General features: G+C 51.3%; 6 protein-coding genes across 6 annotated transcripts; 5 read left to right on the forward strand and 1 right to left on the reverse strand.

Annotated features, from left to right (window-relative positions):
• Window positions 1–101: 101 nt before the first annotated feature.
• Window positions 102–2,768, forward strand: N7511_005595 (uncharacterized protein; the record flags this gene model as incomplete). Its single annotated transcript, XM_057127972.1, has 1 exon — window positions 102–2,768. The coding sequence occupies one exon, from the start codon at window positions 102–104 to the stop codon at window positions 2,766–2,768; it is 2,667 nt and encodes an 888-aa protein (XP_056984489.1).
• A 456-nt stretch (window positions 2,769–3,224) lies between these two features.
• N7511_005596 (uncharacterized protein) lies at window positions 3,225–6,470 on the forward strand (the record flags this gene model as incomplete). The annotated part of the gene is made up of 1 exon (XM_057127973.1): window positions 3,225–6,470. One exon carries the CDS (start codon window positions 3,225–3,227, stop codon window positions 6,468–6,470), a length of 3,246 nt encoding a protein of 1,081 aa, XP_056984490.1.
• Window positions 6,471–7,380: 910 nt separating this feature from the next.
• N7511_005597 (putative MFS peptide transporter) lies at window positions 7,381–9,256 on the forward strand (the record flags this gene model as incomplete). The annotated part of the gene is made up of 3 exons (XM_057127974.1): window positions 7,381–7,657; window positions 7,711–8,493; window positions 8,565–9,256. The coding sequence occupies 3 exons, from the start codon at window positions 7,381–7,383 to the stop codon at window positions 9,254–9,256; spliced, it is 1,752 nt and encodes a 583-aa protein (XP_056984491.1).
• Window positions 9,257–10,034: 778 nt separating this feature from the next.
• kgd1 (alpha-ketoglutarate dehydrogenase KGD1) lies at window positions 10,035–13,387 on the forward strand (the record flags this gene model as incomplete). Its single annotated transcript, XM_057127975.1, has 3 exons — window positions 10,035–10,256; window positions 10,375–12,419; window positions 12,475–13,387. The coding sequence occupies 3 exons, from the start codon at window positions 10,035–10,037 to the stop codon at window positions 13,385–13,387; spliced, it is 3,180 nt and encodes a 1,059-aa protein (XP_056984492.1).
• A 3,246-nt stretch (window positions 13,388–16,633) lies between these two features.
• N7511_005599 (putative PHD finger domain protein (Ing1)) lies at window positions 16,634–18,655 on the forward strand (the record flags this gene model as incomplete). Its single annotated transcript, XM_057127976.1, has 5 exons — window positions 16,634–17,029; window positions 17,096–17,748; window positions 17,801–18,003; window positions 18,060–18,539; window positions 18,597–18,655. The coding sequence occupies 5 exons, from the start codon at window positions 16,634–16,636 to the stop codon at window positions 18,653–18,655; spliced, it is 1,791 nt and encodes a 596-aa protein (XP_056984493.1).
• A 351-nt stretch (window positions 18,656–19,006) lies between these two features.
• Window positions 19,007–20,064, reverse strand: dscB (the record flags this gene model as incomplete). The annotated part of the gene is made up of 2 exons (XM_057127977.1): window positions 19,007–19,699; window positions 19,798–20,064. The coding sequence occupies 2 exons, from the start codon at window positions 20,062–20,064 to the stop codon at window positions 19,007–19,009; spliced, it is 960 nt and encodes a 319-aa protein (XP_056984494.1).
• Between the last annotated feature and the right edge of the window lie 66 nt (window positions 20,065–20,130).

Here is a 20,130-nt window from a genome sequence, read left to right on the forward strand (position 1 = left end):
CTTTCTTTTCTTTCTTCTTTGACACTTGCATCCACCCCCCGGTATTCTTTGTTCCATTTCGACCCGGTCTGGATGGATACGTGGTGACCAAATTCTATAACATGGCGTACAACGCCGTCGCTCAGATCGACCACGAGGTGGCTTCGAACTCATCTGTTTCTGCATCACGCAGCCCCTCGCCTACCCACGGTCATGCATTCGAGCAGCTCCCGCTTGATACGGATAATATCGGGGGAGGAAGTCACCTTGAAACCGCCAAAACCAGCGACAACTCCAGCTTTGGCCCTCTGGGATCTATGATCCGCTCTATGACTTCTGCCAGCTACGATGTGGTGGAGGACGATGACTACGACGCCGATCCCTCCCCCGAGCGATCCAGCAGCCTCCGCCGCATTCCTCCGCTCAATACGGCTATCGCGCAACATTCCCAGCCCGAACCGCCGCTCCACAGTGCATGCAGCGACATTTCCGTGCCTCTGAGCCACCCGACCCCGGATCTTCAATCGTTACAAGGTGCCTACATTGGAAATGTAGAGCGCTTGGAGCAAAGTGCGGAGCGGCTGAGTTCGAGCTCAGCGGGCATAGACAGCGAGATCCGTCGCATGGATTTGGCGCAGAAACGCTCATGCAGTTCCGCATCAAATTCCATAAATCTCCGGAATGGTGCATTTTCCCCGGCGGGCACCATTTCCTCCGCCCATGGGTCTAATGTGTCCCCTGCGCGTCAGCGCTCCGTATCCGTATCGGGATCTCGTCTGGCTCGACTTTCTGAGCCCGATGACGGTGAATATGCACACGAGATAGACGAGTTTTCTCCCCTGCCTATTCTTCCTCCTCCGCAACCCCTTTTTCCTCAGAGTGACTACAATTACGACCAACATGCTCAGCAACAAATCTCCGCAGAGATGGAGCGACGCGCTTCGGTCGCATCCAACGATACCTATCAACAGGCTCGCACGCTGTTCACCGATTTCGATGGCGTCCATTTCATGCCTATGGATAGGGCTGAGTCGATGCGCCAGGTGCCCTTGACCCATCCGCCTTTGGCCAGGAATCCGGACTCATACAAACAGCCGCAAGCGGGTGAAAACATGGTTTATTACCCGGCCCCTGTCCCACGCATGCTGAACCTTCCACCCAAGTTGTCACGCAAAACAAACAACGCACACGATAAGCGCCGTGCAGAGGTTGCTGCAGCCATCGTTGCTCAGGATCGAAAGTCGACTGCGGTAGTACCCGGTGCTGACAAGGACATATCCAACGTCGAACAAATCGACAAACGCAAATCGAAAGTACCGGCTCATCTCCGTGCAAGCGTGTTTTTCGATCAACCTAGCACATCCCTGCAGGTAGAGGTCAAGCAGCAGTCCGCTGTCGCGACTCTAGAGAGCATTCTCGACGCTTCCGCGAATGCACCTGTGTCCGCCTTTACTGATCACCCCTTCGCTGGTAACCTCGGCTCGAACGTCTATGCCAAATCAAAAAGAAAGTCTCTCTTCAAGGACTTGACGGGACAGAAAGCAAACCGTCTCTCACGCAACACGATGGGTCAGCCTCTCAGCACCAACAATACAGATGAGCACACTGAATCAGCCACTACAGGCCATGGATCGCAGGCCGGACATGATTCCGATAGAGTGCATAATGAAAATGATGACTCGCGATCAGAAGTGACTGGATCTGAAAGCGGCGAGCAATCCACGGAGGGTGAAGGCGATGAAGAGGAAGATGAAAGTGAAGAAGACGAGTTTGACTATGTCGGCCCACCAAATACACTTATCGCCGAACTCCAGTTGCGAAAGCATGAGCTGGCACACCGACGCCGCACGGCGGTGCCTATGCCTTACCAAGGAATGCAGACCACTCTTCTCGAAATGGACGAAATGGCCCAGAAACAGAGTGACAAACGGCGACAGCGCCCTGTAGCATTGGCCTGGGAAGGTCGCGATGAGGACGAAGATGTCCCATTGGCTATGCTCTATCCTGAAAGACCCAACGGAGATGATGAGAACAGACCGCTTGGTTTGATGGAGAAGCGACAGCAAGAGGAAAATGAACCTCTGAGCTCCCGCCGAGCAAGGTTACGTGGTGAACCCATTCCGCAACCAGAGCGACGTCCTATCACAGTCTACGGATCTGAGAAAGTTTCCCTCACTGAACAACCTGAGCCAGCTGCTGAGAGTGATGATGAGGTCGAAACTGAAACTCTGGCTGAGCGGCTGCAAAGACTCAAGGGACACAACCGCTCAGAGAGCAAGTTTGCCAGTGACCTAATGGCTGAAATTGACACTCGAGCTGGCATTGCCCCTAAAGAAACTCCCGCTGACCCCGAGAACAACGAAGAGGAGACTCTTGCGCAACGACGGGCTCGTCTCCAAAAGGAGCCCGGTGGTCATCCGGCGCCGACGAAGAACCCGCGCGTACGCCGGAGCATGGCCGCCCTTACGGACGGTCGTCCCACTCAACTCAATCGCTATTCATCCTATGACACTCTGAATAACCGACCTGGTATGTCCCAGTACGGCAATCGGATGTCCATGCAGCAGTTCCCAAGTCCGGGGCACGGGATGCCCCAAGCCTACCCGATGGCTCAGCAATATGGATATCCCGTGTCCCAGGCCGGCTATCCTGCCCAACAAACCATGAGCATGAATGGGATGGGATATGCTATGCCTCAAGGATGTGGACCGTACATGAACATGGCTGGACAACCAGTTGACCCAGCGCAGGTCTCTGTGATTGACCGTTGGAGACAAAGCATCCGCTGAAATTCGGCATCAGGCACTTCGATTTCTGCCTATTTGCATAGCATCTTGAGCGTTTTTGCTTTATGAAGGATATCCCTGTAGAATATTTTGTATAATTAATCAAGGCATGTTACGTTGGTGGTTTTTCCCAATGTAGTCGAATCCTCCTTAGGGTCGATATTCGAGATGGGCCTAGGCGCGCAGAACACGAGGGCATCTGGCAATAGTGTAACCTAAAACTCACGTACTTTTATCTTCAATTCTTTGGTTATTTTAAGCATCATTCCATTCGCGTTAGCTCACTCGCTCTGAAGCTCAGAGTGGGTTTCTACGCGCCCCCACGGTCCCGTCACTGGTATGTAAGAAACATCTCTTTTTGACTCTTTGTCGACCACCCCTCTCAGCAGAAGAACTGCAATGGACCATCACGCCCCCTCATAATCCTCACGGACTCAACCAGGCGTGGGGGACTACACCATGGCGCCGTCCACGGTCTTCTCATACTGGCGCCGCGACCACAGGCGCTCACTCATATCGCCCGCCTTACCAGCGGGCTCCCCATCTTCCAAAGGGGCAGGGCCAAATACTGGAAGCCCGATCAGCACTCCTCCCCAGCTCCCGCAAATTCGAGATACCCCAACCTTCACTACGCCCTTCGATCCCCCCTCGCAGGATGCTCCTCCACCAATCGAATCGCCGTTGGACATCGATGCGTCCAAGCTAAACATCACCTCATCAGCCGCGCCGCTCTCTTCCTCCCTCACGCTTGCCGTTCCCTCTCCGTCATACGATAGCCAGAACCGTCCTCACTCAAGTCCTGGAGAATGGGAAGGCGAAACAATCACGTCACCGGCGAATGATTCCCAGGTCTCTGATTCAGGTCTGCGCTCGGATCAAGGGGATGGGGAGTTGAGTACCAAAACCAGCTCTCCTTTCCGTCGGTCTTTTGGGAAGCAGAAACGATCGCCTACTGCTGGTCCGGGCACCGGTCATTTTCGGTTTAGAACGTCGCCTGACGACTCGCCTGCTGATAAACAGACCATGTCGCAGAAGGAATTCAAACTGGAGAGCGCGACTGTTCGCCGTATCGGAGATAGAGATGTATCTGTGGAAAATGCCAGTACGCATCACAAGTCCGGCAAGGCGATGCTACATCTTTTGAATCCCATGTCTCTTCTTGCGCGTCGGCGCTCGTCGCAGATCGTCAGTTCCAAGACCGAGGAACCGAAGCTTAACAATCGCAATGTGCCTGCCATGCCGGATGACTACGATCCTCGAATTCGGGGAAATATCGTTCATGATTTCTCCGCGCCGCGACCTCGCAGGAATATCTCTGCGCAGCAGGATGGGCAGGAACCGTCGCCTTCTCAGATTCCTAGTCAATTCCAGGGTGGTCGTTGGAATGATCAGACGAAACGACACAGTGATCATTCGCCTGTGTTTAGAGAGCATTTTGAAGATCAGAATGTATTGCAAGTTGAGAACAAGGGCTATCTTCAGTCTTCGCTATTGACAAATCAATCTCAGCCTGGATATGAAAAGTCGTTACCGGCTTTCGCGAGGAATTTGCCTTCTCATTTGCCTGAAGAAGTCAATGAACCTGTTGAGAAACAGCCTGAACAAGAAGAAGCACCAGAGTCTCCTCCAAGTCCTCCAAAGGCTGCTTCTCCCGAGGAATCTCAATGTAAAGGGACAGCTGATGAGGATACCATTCCACATGTCCCGTTCAACCCTTCAGGTCTACCAAGACATCTTAAGAGCAATGCTTCCCGCTTCAGCTTTGATATGAGTGGAGTAGAATCCTCCGTGCAAGAGAAGCTGCTGGAAGAAAAACATAAAGCAAAAGAGGCGGCTCGCAAAGTCGAAGATGGATACTTTGATGACTTTGACGATGACTTTGACAATGATATGATGGATGACATGGATGGCCTAGAAGAAAAGATTCCGGGTGTCAATGTCGATGCTGACGATGACGATTTCGATGACTTATCTCTTTCTCGCAATATCAATGGAGATCTCAAGTCTTGGACCATTCCTGGGTTGTCGCCGGTTGTGGCTAGTCCGATTACTCCTGCGCCGCCTGGTGTTTCGGATAATTCTGGGTATAATTCTGGCCATTATCAGGCTGGGTCGGCTGATGCTCAGTATCGGTATACTTTACCTCAATCCCAGGAGCAATCGCTTCCGGTGTCTACCAGTGAAGTTCCGGCTCCGGACTCACAGACTATGGCAGCCAGCAATCATACTTCGGATCCCAATACTCAACAGCCGCTGGGGCTTGACGAGGATGACCTTTATTTCGACGACGGCGAATTTGGAGATCTTAATAATCATGACCAAGATGACAGATTCGATGAATCTATATTTGACGATGAGACTAGTCACTTATACGAGAGAAAGCCCGTGGTACCTCCAGCAGGCAATCCTCAAATTCCCGCTGCCAACAATCCACTTCCGCCAATTCTCGACGAGGATGACATGTATTTCGACGATGGCGAATTTGGGGATCTTAATATCAACGATGAAAACGGAGAATTCGATGAATCAATATTCGACGATGTAACCAGCCATCTATACGAGCGAAAGCCGAAGGCACCGCCACCAGCGGAGACTACGGCACCAGGCGATGACTCTTCCTCAGTCAAGGAAAGCATCGAAACAGAAACTGGAGACCATGATCTCAGACATATGTCCAGTGTGGCCAGTGATTACCATAAAGGCTCAATAAAACGTGGACCTCTCGGGGAGCCAATACCAAATCTGGGACCTGCGCGGGCTCATGGTGGTGTGCTCACCGAGCAAAACTTGGACATTCTGCATAACGCATTGGCCTTTGCGGCCAACGAAGCCGCACAGAACAGTCGTCTTGACCGAACCGTCAGCACGAGTGAAAGGTCCCAGGGTCAAGACAGTATAGCCTACACAGCACAAACAGTAGACTCCCAGCCCGGCATGGTCTCTGACGACAGCCGCCTCAGCCAGGGAGCCGATCCCATGGTCTTCGAAGACGTCCTCGACGACAATCTAATCTACGACGATCTAATCTACGACGACACAGACGACGCATATTTCGACGACGCAATCGTGGCCGCAGCAAACGCAGAAGCCCTAGAAAACGACGACGACGGCTTCTATGGCCAGGAATTCGGCTTTTACGCACAAGCCGATAGCACCTGCAATTCGGAGCTGACGAACGGAGGCTACTTCGGCCCAAGACGCGTCGAAGGCGTAACCCGCAGTCACAGCAGCCGCGGCAAATTCCAAGAACCTAGCCTCACACCCATCACCGAACGAAGTGAATGGAGTACCCGTAACTCCATGATCTCCCTCAAAGCCCATGGAGCAACATCAAACCCATCCATCGCGAGTCCCGGTCTGGCACAGCTAGTCGACATGGGCAATATCGACGACGAGCTATCCTTCAGCGCGCTCATGAAACTGAGACGCGGTGCTTGGGGTGGGAGTAACGGTAGTCTGCGGAGCAGTGCCGGCAGTCCACCGCCACAGCATCCGATCTCGTCCTCGAATCGGGCCAGTTTCACCGGTGCCTCTGAAGCCAGTCCGATCCCGTTCAGTCCTGATGAGGGACCGCCTGGTGTTGTTGGGTCTTTCCATGACGATGGTCAGATCCGAACTGCTTCTCCGTTGGCTGGTCTCCCTGTCGATGAGGCGGACGAAGCTTCAATCAGCAGTGCTGGTGCCCTGCGTCTTAATGTTCTGTGATTATATTGCCTGCAGCATTTACTTGCTTGGATATACATTACTTGTACTTTTCTTGTTGCATATGAGTCCATGCGTGGCCATTTTCTTTTACGACCTCATGAATCTTCAGCGACAGCACTCGTCTTTCCTTGTCGTCCTCGTTCTCCCCTGTGTTTTTAATTGCGGCTCTTTGGACTTTGTGTGGCATATTGCAGCGGTAGATGTCAATAATAAGGGAGACATAATACCACATAGTATGAAAGAGGGGATCGGATTTTCATCCCCAAGTACCTTCAGGTTCTATATCCCTCGGCCCCCGGCCAGCAAGTAGGCTATCACATAGATCCACCTAGGGCTAAGACCCATCGTCCTTAAGAGGAAGAAGCATCCATGGGATATATGCGCTATACCATAAATGGCAGGGTCGATGTAGATCCCGTGTCTTGCAACGCCTCAGGCACAACTGTCTTCTAAACTATAACTTAGTTGACGGGCACAACATTCAACATCATACTTTCAGAATTGTGTTTTTGGACATGAAATCACTTAGTAAACAATCAGCATTGGTTCTCGGGTTGAAGACTGGAGTATCCCCTGAGAGGCAGAGACACGACCGATTACGAATTCGACACTATTATGTCGAGGTTACGTCTTGTTGCACTTTGAAACCATACAAGCCATTGGTGTGCCTTAATTGACCTTAATGGCGCCATCAGTGGAGTTTGTCACCTGTATGTCATGCGAGAGACGCCATTTGCTTAAATCTCGAGCGTCTGCTCTGGGTTGTGACACAGTCGGACTATCACACCTTCAATCCAATTGTTCTTTACAAGACAAGAGCGCTGACTGCTCTCACTTGAGTTGTGTCTGAGGTCCCAGTTCTGTGAACTCCCGTTCTCCAGACTTTTTTTGCTTTGAAACCGCAGTTGCCATGGATTCTGGTCGTGCTAATGGCTCCGAGGTGGTGACACAGTTGTCTCCTACGGTAGTCGACGACTCTAAGCAATTCCAGAATCTGGAGCGACAAGTGACCTCGGAGGATGGATATCCCTCTCCAACTGCAGAGGAACGCGATACGCTTCGCAAGGTTGCGGGCTCCTTGCCCTTGGTCTCGTTCACGCTATGTCTAGTGGAGTTTGCTGAGCGCGCATCTTACTACGGCGCGAAAACCGTCTTCAGCAATTTCATCCAATTCCCACTCCCTAAAGGTACGTATAAATGCCCCGCAGCAAGTTCAGGGAACATGCTAATGCGACTGAAGGTGGCAATGGAGCAGGTTCCCCTCCAAGAGGCACCCAGAAAACGGCCGGCGCCCTGGGAATGGGACTCCAAGCGTCATCCGGACTGACACTGCTGTTCATCTTCCTTTCATACGTGATCCCGATTCTTGGTGGCTGGTGGGCTGACGTCCATGTTGGGCGATATAAGGCGATCTGTGTCGGTATCTTGATCTGCGGAGTTGCCCATATTATCCAAATCTTCGGCGCTATCCCCTCGGTTCTCCAAAAGGGCACAGCTCATTCGGCTCCACCGTTTATCATCGGCCTGTTGCTTCTCTCCCTTGGTGCCGGCATATTCAAGCCAAATGTTGCGCCTCTTGTCCTTGATCAAAATCCCCACCAAAAGGCCTATACTAAGTCACTCAAGTCGGGAGAGAAGGTCATCGTGGACCCTGAAGCTACGACAAACAGAATTATGCTGATCTTCTATGGGTTCGTCAATGTCGGTGCTTTCTTCATGCTTGCGACTACCTATTCCGAGAAGTATGTGGGCTTCTGGCTCTCCTTTTTGCTGGCAGGTCTTATATACCTTTTGCTCCCTATTCTTCTTCTGGTCATGTATAAGAGGACGTACAAAAGGCCACCAGCTGGGAGCTCCGAGGTCTCACAGGCGTTCAGAATCATCGGGACTGCTCTCCGTCAGAGTAACTTTCAGTTCTGGCGCAAGGACTTGTGGGATAGGGTAACACCCAGCAGCCTCCGGGAGAAGGGCATCATCGTGAACTGGACCGATAAAGCCGTCAAGGATGTTTCAAGAACAGTTGGTATGTCAAATTCACTCCTGAAAACTTCTCTATGCTCTTTCTTGTTCGATATATATTCTAATCGTCCCTAGCTGCCTGTGATATCTTCTGGTTCTACCCAATTTGGTATCTCAATGATGGGGGCATCGGATCTGTATCGACAAACCAAGGCGCTTCGATGGTGACCAATGGCGCACCCAACGATATTCTCAGCAATTTCAACGCATTGACAATCATCTTCGTTGTTCCAGTTCTTACCTTCGTCTTCTATCCCACTCTCCGTCGCTACAAGATAAACTTTGGCCCAATCAGCCGCATCACATTTGGCTTTTCCCTAGCAACCATCTCTGGTATCGCGGGTGCTCTGGTCCAGTGGCGAGTTTACGCGCTCTCTCCTTGCGGTAACCAGGCATCAACTTGTGACCAAGTCGCCCAAATCAGCATTTGGTGGCAGCTTCCGAATACGATTCTAGGTGCTTTGAGTGAGTGTTTCTGCAACGTGACTGCCTATGAGCTTGCTTATGCACGGTCCCCGCATGGAATGAAGGGCCTGGTGGTGGCATTCTTCCTCTTCATGAATGCTTTGTCCAGTGCAATTGGTGAAATTTTGCTTCCGGCAACTGCTGACCCGTGGCTGGTCTGGATCTGGGGAGCACCGGCTGTAGCGCTTGCGTTGCAGACCATTGTGTTCTGGTTCCGATTCAGACACCTCAATAACGAAGTGTGGCCAGAAGAGGAAGAAAACGAGCCTACTGCTGTGGTCCAGAGAGAGGACAAGGCTTGACTAGATCGGGTTGTTTGAATGGCTAGTATGTCGGTAGTTGATACCTACCCTATTAATGGAATATGCTTAGTAACATCTGCACCGGCCCAAGTTCTTGGGTGAGTGCAATGCTTATCTTGAGCTATTGGCTTCTACTATCCCCATATCTCGGGTTTTCTAGTCTCTATGATACACAAGGTATCGGACTCAGGTGGTAGTCTCTTCTATTAAGCTTAAACCCACAACTAAAGAGGCCTCTCACTAACTTATATGTAATGGAAATCGCTAGTAGTGCAATTGGGCCGAAAACACCCGCTAACCGGGAGTCCTTAGCCGGGCGCTGTGGCGCAGGCGTGTCTCATCGGCTGGTTCGGGCTGACTAAGGCACACCAGCCTCAGCCGGACGTGAGAACCGTCATTCTCGGCAGCTCTGTCTTCTCATCTGGCTTTCTTGCTTCTTTCGCATCTCCATTCTCCCCTCCACTTCTTTCCAAATTAGAGAGTTTTAGCTCTCTGATGAGTTCGGCTTGTTTACAGGTGCTACGGCAATACTAGTCGACACCTGTTGTGTGTTAATTTGTACGTGTACTCCTACTCTACTGGTCCTTTCCTCCGTATCCCGGTTTCCTCGGCAGAGACCAAACACCCTGGCATTTCGATCGGCTGACCCTTTTACCTATAGCGCGTCTCACTTGGACGTCTAATTTGACTTACAGGGTCTCAAACCTTTGATCATTACCTCCTTTCCTCTCGATTCTCCAAACTTCATTGGATTCTTCAATCCAAGAAAAATCCCGCAATGTTTAGAAACACTGCTTTGAAGGCCACCCACAGCGGTATGCTGCGTGGTGCGACCTCCCCGGCATGCCGGCGCTCGTTCCACCTTGCCTCGAGCGCTCGCAGCGCATCAAAAAGCTCCGGTTTCAGCATGAGCGCCCGTCGCCCTCTCGCTGTTGTCGACCGTGCTTTCAACGGCGCCAGATACTATGCCGCCCCCGCGGAAGGTACAACCCAGGGAGTGGTAAGCAACAATAACCGTGAGAATCGCGAGTGATTCGATAATGGTCCCCGATTCCAGAATTTAGAGAATTGGGACATTCGACTAACGAGACGGCGCAACTTTGCCCTTACGCGGACAGGACCCCAACGATTCTTTCCTTTCTGGAAACACCGCCAACTATGTCGATGAGATGTACCTGGCATGGAAGAACGATGCTTCCAGTGTCCACATCTCGTGGCAGACCTACTTCAAGAACATGGAAGAGGGTAACATGCCCATTTCTCAGGCTTTCACTCCTCCTCCCACTCTCGTCCCCACCCCTACCGGAGGTGTCCCTCAAGATATGCCCGGTGAGGGTCTCGCCGCTGGCCATGACGTGACAAATCACTTGAAGGTTCAGTTGTTGGTGCGCGCCTACCAGGCCCGTGGTCACCACAAGGCTAAGATCGACCCCCTCGGTATCCGCGGAGAGGCCGAGGCCTTTGGCTACGACAAGCCCAAGGAGCTCGAGCTTGACCACTACGGTTTCACTGAGCGTGACCTGGACCAGGAGTTCGCTCTTGGACCTGGTATCCTGCCCCGTTTCGCCGTTGACGGCCGCAAGAAGATGACTCTGCGCGAGATCATCGACGCCTGTGAGAAGATCTACTGCGGTTCTTACGGTGTTGAGTACATTCACATTCCTGACCGCAAGCCTTGCGAGTGGATCCGTGACCGTTTCGAGATCCCTCAGCCTTACAACTACTCCGTCGACGACAAGCGCCGCATTCTTGATCGTTTGATCTGGAGTTCCAGCTTCGAGTCTTTCCTTGCCACCAAGTTCCCCAACGACAAGCGTTTCGGTCTTGAGGGTTGTGAGACTCTGGTCCCTGGTATGAAGGCCCTGATCGACCGCAGTGTCGACTATGGCATCAAGGACATCGTCATCGGTATGCCTCACCGTGGTCGTCTCAACGTCCTGTCCAACGTGGTTCGCAAGCCCAACGAGTCTATCTTCAGTGAGTTTGCTGGCTCCACTGAGCCTTCCGATGAGGGTTCCGGTGATGTCAAGTACCACTTGGGTATGAACTTCGAGCGTCCCACTCCTTCCGGCAAGCGGGTTCAGCTGTCTCTGGTTGCCAACCCCTCCCATTTGGAGGCTGAGGACCCCGTCGTTCTCGGTAAGACTCGTGCTATCCAGCACTACAACAACGACGAGACCAACTACGACTCCGCCATGGGTGTTCTGCTCCACGGTGACGCTGCCTTTGCTGGTCAGGGTGTTGTCTACGAAACCATGGGATTCCACTCTCTTCCCGCTTACTCCACCGGTGGTACCATTCACCTTGTCGTGAACAACCAGATCGGTTTCACCACCGATCCTCGTTACTCTCGTTCCACCCCCTACTGTTCCGACATCGCCAAGTCTATCGACGCTCCCGTCTTCCACGTAAACGCCGACGATGTTGAGGCCGTCAACTACGTCTGCCAGGTCGCCGCTGACTGGCGTGCCGAGTTCAAGCGCGATGTCGTTATCGACATGGTCTGCTACCGTAAGCAGGGTCACAACGAGACTGACCAGCCCTCGTTCACCCAGCCTTTGATGTACAAGCGCATTGCCGAGCAGAAGGCTCAGCTTGACAAGTACGTCGAGAAGCTCATCGCTGAGGGTTCTTTCACCAAGGATGATATCGATGAGCACAAGAAGTGGGTCTGGGGCATGCTCGGCGACAGCTTCGACCGCAGCAAGGACTACCAGCCCACCAGCAAGGAGTGGCTGACTTCCGCCTGGAACAACTTCAAGACTCCCAAGGAGCTGGCTACCGAGGTTCTGCCTCACCTGCCCACCGCTGTTGGTGAGAAGTCTCTTGCCCACATCGCTGACAAGGTCAGCGGCAGCGGTGCGCCCGAGGGCTTCACCCTCCACCGCAACCTCAAGCGTATCTTGAACAACCGCAAGAAGACCGTCGATGAGGGTAAGAACATCGACTGGGCTACTGCTGAGGCTCTTGCCTTTGGTTCCCTTGTCGACGAGGGTTATCACGTTCGTGTTTCCGGTCAGGATGTCGAGCGTGGTACCTTCTCTCAGCGTCACGCCGTTCTGCACGACCAGGATGCCGAGCGCACTTACACTCCTCTGCAGAACATCAGCGAGAAGCAGGGTAGCTTCGTCATCTCCAACTCCTCCCTCAGCGAGTTCGGCGTGTAAGTTTGGAATCGTTACTCTCTGATTGGAAATTATTACTAACCTTTTATATAGTCTCGGATTTGAGTACGGTTACTCTCTCACCTCCCCCAACGCCCTTGTGATGTGGGAGGCTCAGTTCGGTGATTTCGCCAACAACGCTCAGTGTATCATTGATCAGTTCATCGCTTCCGGTGAATCCAAGTGGCTGCAGCGTTCCGGCCTTGTAGTTTCCTTGCCCCACGGTTACGATGGTCAAGGTCCTGAGCACTCTTCCGGTCGTATGGAGCGTTGGTTGCAGCTTTGCAACGAAGAGCCCCGCGTCTACCCTTCGGCTGACAAGCTCGACCGCCAACACCAGGACTGCAACATGCAGATTGTCAACATGACTACTCCTGCCAACTTGTTCCACATTCTCCGTCGTCAGATCCACCGCCAGTTCCGTAAGCCTCTGGTCATCTTCTTCTCCAAGGCTCTGCTGCGTCACCCCATTGCCCGTTCCGATATCGAGGCCCTGAGCGGCGACTCTCACTTCCAGTGGATCATCCCTGAGGAGGGTCACGGTACCACCGTTGACGAGCCCGAGAAGATTGAGCGTGTTGTGCTCTGCTCTGGCCAGGTCTACGCTGCTCTTATCAAGCACCGTGAGGCCAACGGTATCCGCAACACTGCCATCACTCGTGTTGAGCAGCTGCACCCCTTCCCCTGGGCTCAGCTGAAGGAGAACCTCGACAGCTACCCCAACGCCAAGGACATCGTCTGGTGTCAAGAGGAGCCCCTCAACGCTGGTGCCTGGTCTTACGCCCAGCCCCGTATCGAGAGCCTGCTCAACGCCACCGAGCACCACAACCGCCGCCACGTCCTGTACGCTGGTCGTGCCGGTTCCGCCTCCGTCGCCACCGGTACCAAGGCTGTTCACTTGAAGGAGGAGCAGGAGTTCCTGGAGGATGCTTTCTCCATCCACCAGGACCACCTGAAGGGCGAGTAAACGCCTGTCCTTCTTAGCGGTCTGATTTGAACTCCGTAAAGCTGGCAATGTCTGCATTTGTCATCTGCATTGAGTTTGGTTTCCTATCTCATCGGTTCTTATAGGAGCTAGCGTCTGTTTATTTTGTACCACCCTAACTTTCCATTATTGTATCGATTTACTTTGTTTTCTCACCTTGTATACGCCGTGTCTTGGATTTTCTGTATTGGGTTCCTCTTGCGCTTTAGCAGGGGGCCCACGTCTATACTAAGGATCTAAATTATATGTAAAATAAAGACACTAGTTGGATTACGCGAAACGGTGCTTGTTCGTAGCATCTACTTAAAAGTTGCTCTAAAGACACTCTAGGTTAAGTGTAGTGTTTACCTAGTAAGCTGTCTGACACTAATAAAAGGGTCTGAGACCCTGGATATGCACGCCCTGAAGCTCCTGTATGACAGGACTTTTGACTGATAACATCTCATCTTTAGTATATTGCACATCTGACCAGGTAACCAGCCACGATGCTACTGTAACTGCAGCCGAGGCGCCAATTCCACATGGGATCTAACCGACTGCGATGTGTAGGGGCAGTCCAGGCTCAGATTGGGTTTAATGAGGCAACGGCATACTACAATGATATTCCCACAACATGTGAATTAAAAGCACACTAAATACCAGCACTTTCAATTTCATTTCGTTGAAGGCTCTCTAGGGCATAATCGATTCAATTGCAAATCGACTTTCCTTTATAAAGAAGAAACCGGTGCTCAAGAGCACGGATGGAATGTGACAATGACTGCATATACTTATCACGTAATTGAAGAAGCTTTGCTTGAAAGTAATTAGTTGGTTGAGATTTAATCTTATAGCAGGAAGAGGATCTTACTTCCAAGCAGCATCGGATGGCAAAAGCTCGCTCAGTCCGAATTGCACTCCAGTTCTCGCGCTGAAGTCATACTCGCTATCTACCTTTGAGAAGTGAGAAATTGTATAACTTGGCCCTCAGGGGTATTCATTTTTCTGCTGGATGGGGCATCTGAATCAAGTTACCCCAGAGAAAGGCTCATCGACTCGGATACTGTATGACACAAAAATCTCAATTGCAAGATCTAGTGACACATTCGTGAGAATTCTAGCAAGGGTGGGTTACCGCATCAAAAGAAGTTCTTCGAGTCCCTAAATGTTCTGTACGTATTTCAGTCTACATCAATGACGTTAGGGTATGCTTATCAAACACTAATTTAGTAACTTATCCATACACCTGCACCCACAGCCAAGCCGAAAGAGGTTAGACCAACGTACTTAAGGTTATGTTGACGATCCCCCAGAAATTGTCACGCTTGTTCCAAGCTCCGGTCGAAGATAGTCTCTCATATACATAATTTAGCATGGTATACTAGCCATGAATATTCGTGGGACTATTACAGGAGGTTCATTAGGTTAAGTTGCGGCTGGATTGCCGATATTTGTTCATTGTCTTGGAAAAAGCACTTACTGATACCATTGGCCTAAATGCAGACACAATCGGTGCTAAGCTTTGAAGAATACAGACCAAGTCCTGACTGTGATCATCTTAGAGATATAGTCAAGTCCCGGTCAGATGCGCTCCTTTTTCTCAAAATCTGTGTGATCCAGTTCTTGGATTTATCTGACAAGTGTGGGGGTAAACTTTCCTTCAATCCAATTAAAGTTGAATGTTGCAACTGCCAGATTTGAATGGGTTGTCTCTGTGTATATCATGATATTTGATGGCTTGCTTCTATTAACTGGTGTCTGGATCAACATGTACGGCAGGAAACTGGGATTTTGTCTTGATATGGAGAATCCCACAGTTTGATTGTTGGAAATGGAACCACTGGCTCTTCCATACAGCTTACAATATTTCAAGCATTACAAGGATTCGGTACATTGAAGTCGATTCTTTCTGTATTCGACATGGTAACCAATTCTTATAAAAGAAAGACAAAGTAATTGCCAAGACGCTCCTCAGGGCATCTAGTGGAACAGAACTCTCATTCCATATACTCAAAGTGGGGGTTTGATGGCTGCTACTGTTAGGAGAGATATCTTCTATATTCTTGCATATGTCAATACAATTTGTGAGAAGTGAAGGTTTCAAATTCAATAACACCACTATGATTTCTGAGGCCGCCAAGCTTATCTAGGTCTGGGCTTAGCGTCTTTGATAAGTTATTATGATCTATTTATGTATTTTTGAGGTTAATTGCCAGTATTGAACAGCTGCAGTCCTTGAAGATTATATCACTCTTCACTACGTAGCTCTGATTTCCTAGGAGATAAAATCTCAGTTCAAAAGAAACAGTTCTCCGTTTTCATCGTACAGGAGCAATGGGTTGATTGTGAGTCTTCTTATGACTACAATGCTATAGAACTGCAATCAAATATACTCTTTATACTTAGCAAGCTATTTGAAGACTTGCCTCTCTCTGGTAAGTGCTTTGAAGGAAAAAAATATGAACTTTTGAGAACGGGTCTGCTAACATCTATATTTTATGTGATGGATCCAAGTGCAGTCTTTTACACTATAACGGTAATATATCTTTAATTAGTGCCGTCAATTCTTTTCAGATTATGTGTGGCATGCTGGTTACTGTTTTTAATAGGCGAGATCTGAACTTGCAACACTGGAAGCTTCTTGCCCGGTTCAAGGTGGATGAGTGGATCGAGCAACTCGATTTTATGCTTGGTATCAGCTGTAAGTCTCAAGGTCATCATCACTTCTGACCAACATGCAAAAAGGAGAGCAACATAGGTCTTCGCCAATAAGTTCCAATAGAAACTATATAGCACAAAGTTGTCCCAAATGAGACATCATAAAAGATGGCCTATTACAGTGAACTGCCATCTGAACCTTCTCATATAACGAAATTTCTTGGAATATAATCAAATCGTTACACTGCTAGAAACTTTACATCTATCCAGACTCGACTGGTATACTTCCAAAGGTTCGTGCCTGTAATGACGTCAGCCATGTGCGCTGATGATTCAGCGACTGGTGCCTGATAATACAGGCCGACTCTCACCTGATCCGATTGCTCTTCTCCGCACTCAAACTTGCCAGAGACAGTTCTCCTGCATCGGTGCCCCTCGAGTGTTATATCAGTCATTAGCTCTTTCAAATGCTGAAAGGCCATCTGTGATTACCATTGATCGTCAACCGCTTCCCATTCTGCCCTAAAATTGGGTTAGAACCCCCCAACCCTCTCTGCGGCGCAGCTCCTAGTCCCGACTCTCCCATTCACAATGTCTGCCATCTCATCGTCAGCCATGAACCCCCAGGGCCAGGGAGTACGCCAGTCAGCCCGTCAGACTCGAACAAACCCGTCTCGAACCTCTAAAACCATCGGACGATCCTCTTTCGCATTCGGCCGAGGCTCGACTACTGAAATTCCTTCTACGCCCCCTGTTCCCCATGGCTTCTACCCTGCCCTCACGCATTTTACAGATGCTATTACTGCGCTTCCTCGCGAGTTTCGGCGTCACAACTCTCTATTAAAGGAAGTCGATGCGAAGGCATGGGCTCTTGAGGAAAATTTACTCCAGCTGCTCGAGCATTCCTGCGAGTCGCAGCCAGTTACTCACCCTCCTCACCCCGCGCCTATCGTCGGGGGTGTCATTCGTGAGGATGTTATGCCTCAGGTAAATTGATTTCTCCATTTCCTTGTCTACCTGGAGTTTGGTCTAATCTTATCTCACTCGCGCCAGGATCTCTCTCAAGCACTCGAATCGTCCGAAAGCAAAAATCGCCGACTCCTCTTTGATCGCGTACGACAGAGCCTCTCTGATCTTATGATGACCGCCGACGAGAAAAATCACGTCATTTCAAACGCGAACGAGGAATTGGACCGCCAAGTCGTCCGACTGGATACCGTATTCCCATACATTGCAGGCGAGATTAGCGAAGAAGCTCGCCTGGGCAGTCTGACACATTGGGCCTACTCCAACAAGACCGCGGCGAAGGCAGCAACCAACGAGCGTCCCCGCCGCGAAGCAGTCAACCACAGACAGGATCTCTCGCACGTGCTGCACGAAGCTGAAGCCGCTAGCCGCAGTGAGGCTCGACGCGATGCCGTATTGGCGCGTAAACAGCGTCGTGCGCACGTCGATGCAGACTATGAGGAATCACGGAGCTCAGGTGCCCGCAAAACCAATAATGGGAAATCTCGTGGCGCAGACGCGGCTGATCCTAGCGCTGCTCCCAAGCGTCGGAAGGTAGAACGCCCAGCGCTCCCTGTAGACACGAGTATTCCGATGGAACGGTCTGCCAGCGGTGCTCAGAGTCAGAGAGCCGCAAACAAGGATCCTGCGGAGAAGAAGCGGTCTCGCGCTCCCAATCCGACTGCTGCTGCGCGCAAGAGGTATGCTCTGTCCTGTAGCTCCCCACAATACTTACAGCTAATGTCATCCCAGGGCCAATGCTTCAAATGCCGGATCGCCTGTCCTTGCCCCGTCGCCTTTGGTTGGAACTTTCAATGTCCCGCGGGGTGCAGCCAGTCCAGGTCCCACGTCGAGGCCACAATCTTCGCGCAATCAGCAAAACGCCGGGTCAACAAGCAACGCACGACAAAGGCCATCATCATCAGCCTCAAACCGCATTGGCCAGCCAAACAACAGTACGTCATCACACCTCAATTCCTCAAGCCCAATCACTGACCTCGCCCCTCTGCAGACAAAATCGCCGATTCAAGGAACATGCCCCGCGATGGCACGGTCAAGAACGAGCTCAATGCGGAGCTCCGTGAGTACGAAGATTCCAGCGCCCGAACCTCAGTACCAGCCGGGTCCAAACGCGAAGACCTGGACGGCAAAGACTCTGGCGAAAACGAACCCAGCAAAGGCCGCACATCCAAAACCTCCACACCCATCCTCGCAGCATATGAACCTATCCAGCAGCGCGCACGACCAACACGAAGCCAAGACCCCGCCTCGACAAAGCGCACACAAAAGAAACCCATTCCACCACCCGTCATACCCTCCGACGATGAGTCCCTCCACGAAGGCGACGACGAAGACGAAGAGGGCGAGCCGCGATACTGCTACTGTAACGAGATCAGTTTCGGTGAAATGGTTGCTTGCGATAATGACGCCTGTCCGCGCGAATGGTTCCATTTGTCTTGCGTGGGCTTGACAAAACCGCCTGGGAAGAATGGTATGTTTATTTCTCTTTGGTCTTTTCCCGTGACACCGTATACTAATTTATTTCTAGTCAAATGGTATTGCAACGAATGTAAGGAGAATATGCGACGGAGTCGCAATGGACGCTGATGGGCATGGTTATATTGTGGTTCCTCGAGAGCCAAGCTGGAGCTTTGCATTAGATATGACTGACATGGCGTGTATGCGGTGCTTTACCCTTTTGTTGTCTTCACATGGGCATCTCTTGTTCTAGCGGTATCATAGTTCCTCTCTTAGATCGACTTCCACCTTAATTGATATCCCATTCTGGCAGTCTGGTATTACGCTGGCATGTAGGGTTGATTCCATGCACACATCGGGGGACTCTGTTGAACGGTTTGTTGTTCGTAGGCAATTCATTGACATGACAGAATGGCGCATACCAGATAGCACAGACGAACCGAAAAAAATAATACAGACTAAAACAAAAAAAAAACACATCTACCAATCCCCCCTCAGGCGATCAACAACAGCAGCAGTCTCACCCCCATCCAGCCCAGAAGCAGAAGCAGAAGCCGAAGCCGAAGCAGCGGCCTCCCCTTCCAACCTCCTCCTCAAGTCCTCATACCTCTCCCTCTCCCCGCCAGCACCAGCACCAGTACCCCTCCGCTCCCTCTCCCCAACAACCCAAGCAGGAACCCTAAATCCATTCACGGCAGGCGAAAGACCAGGCAGGATCTCCGCGCGCCACGCAAAGCCAACAATCCACCCTAGCGCCGCGGGCAGAAGCATAGCCGGGAATTGCGAGAGGGCTAGCTGGGAAGCGACGAGGTAGGTTGTTGATTTATCCGAGAGGAGGAGAGTCAGGCTTGGTTTGGGGGGTTTGGGGGTATCAGCGGGCTGTTGATTGGAGGATTCAGTTCCAGCTCCAGTTCCAGGTTCAGTTTCAGTTCCAGTTTCAGTGGTGTTGGTATCTGTGTTGGGGGGAGTAGTGGGGGCAGTAGTCGTTGTCCCGATGCGATACCGATACGTATGCGGTATACTCGCATGATACTGCGCCAACAGGGCGAATATCATGGCCGTCGGGCCGGAGGGTAGGTAATTGAGGTTGTTCATTGAGAGGGGGCGGACGAGGAGGGACAGGAGGAGGGGTGGGAGGAGGGTGGTGTATGGGAGGGTCGTGAGGAGGAAGGTCTAGAGCATCCAGCACGTCGAGTTAGCATCTGATCAAGTCCCAATCTGTTGCGTTGTATTACATTCCATTCCATGCCGGGTCAGATGGGGGTACTCACGGCCATCTTCCTGCTCCCCCATGCACGCTCAACGACGCGCATGTGGTAGACGAGCATGGATGCGAAGAGCGCCTCGGTGGAATTGGCAAAGCCGACGAGGTGCCATACTGCCGCGCGCCAGAATTGGGCGTAGGGCCAGAAATGGGGCGAGATGGAGATTGAGGCGAGATGTTTTATGTCGAAGAGGGAGAGGGCGATTGAGGAGGCGATTGTGTAGATTAGGAGGAGTTTTGTTAGGGGTGTGTTTGTTAGGCCGGAGGTGAGCATTTTGATCGGAGGGGCGTTGCTCCCTTGTGAGGAGTGGCCTGGGATACACTCAAAATTGGAGCTGTT

Source organism: Penicillium nucicola (genome assembly GCF_028828085.1).
Source record: "Penicillium nucicola strain IBT 29836 chromosome Unknown utg000005l, whole genome shotgun sequence".
In the NCBI taxonomy this organism is placed as follows: Eukaryota; Fungi; Ascomycota; class Eurotiomycetes; order Eurotiales; family Aspergillaceae; genus Penicillium; species Penicillium nucicola.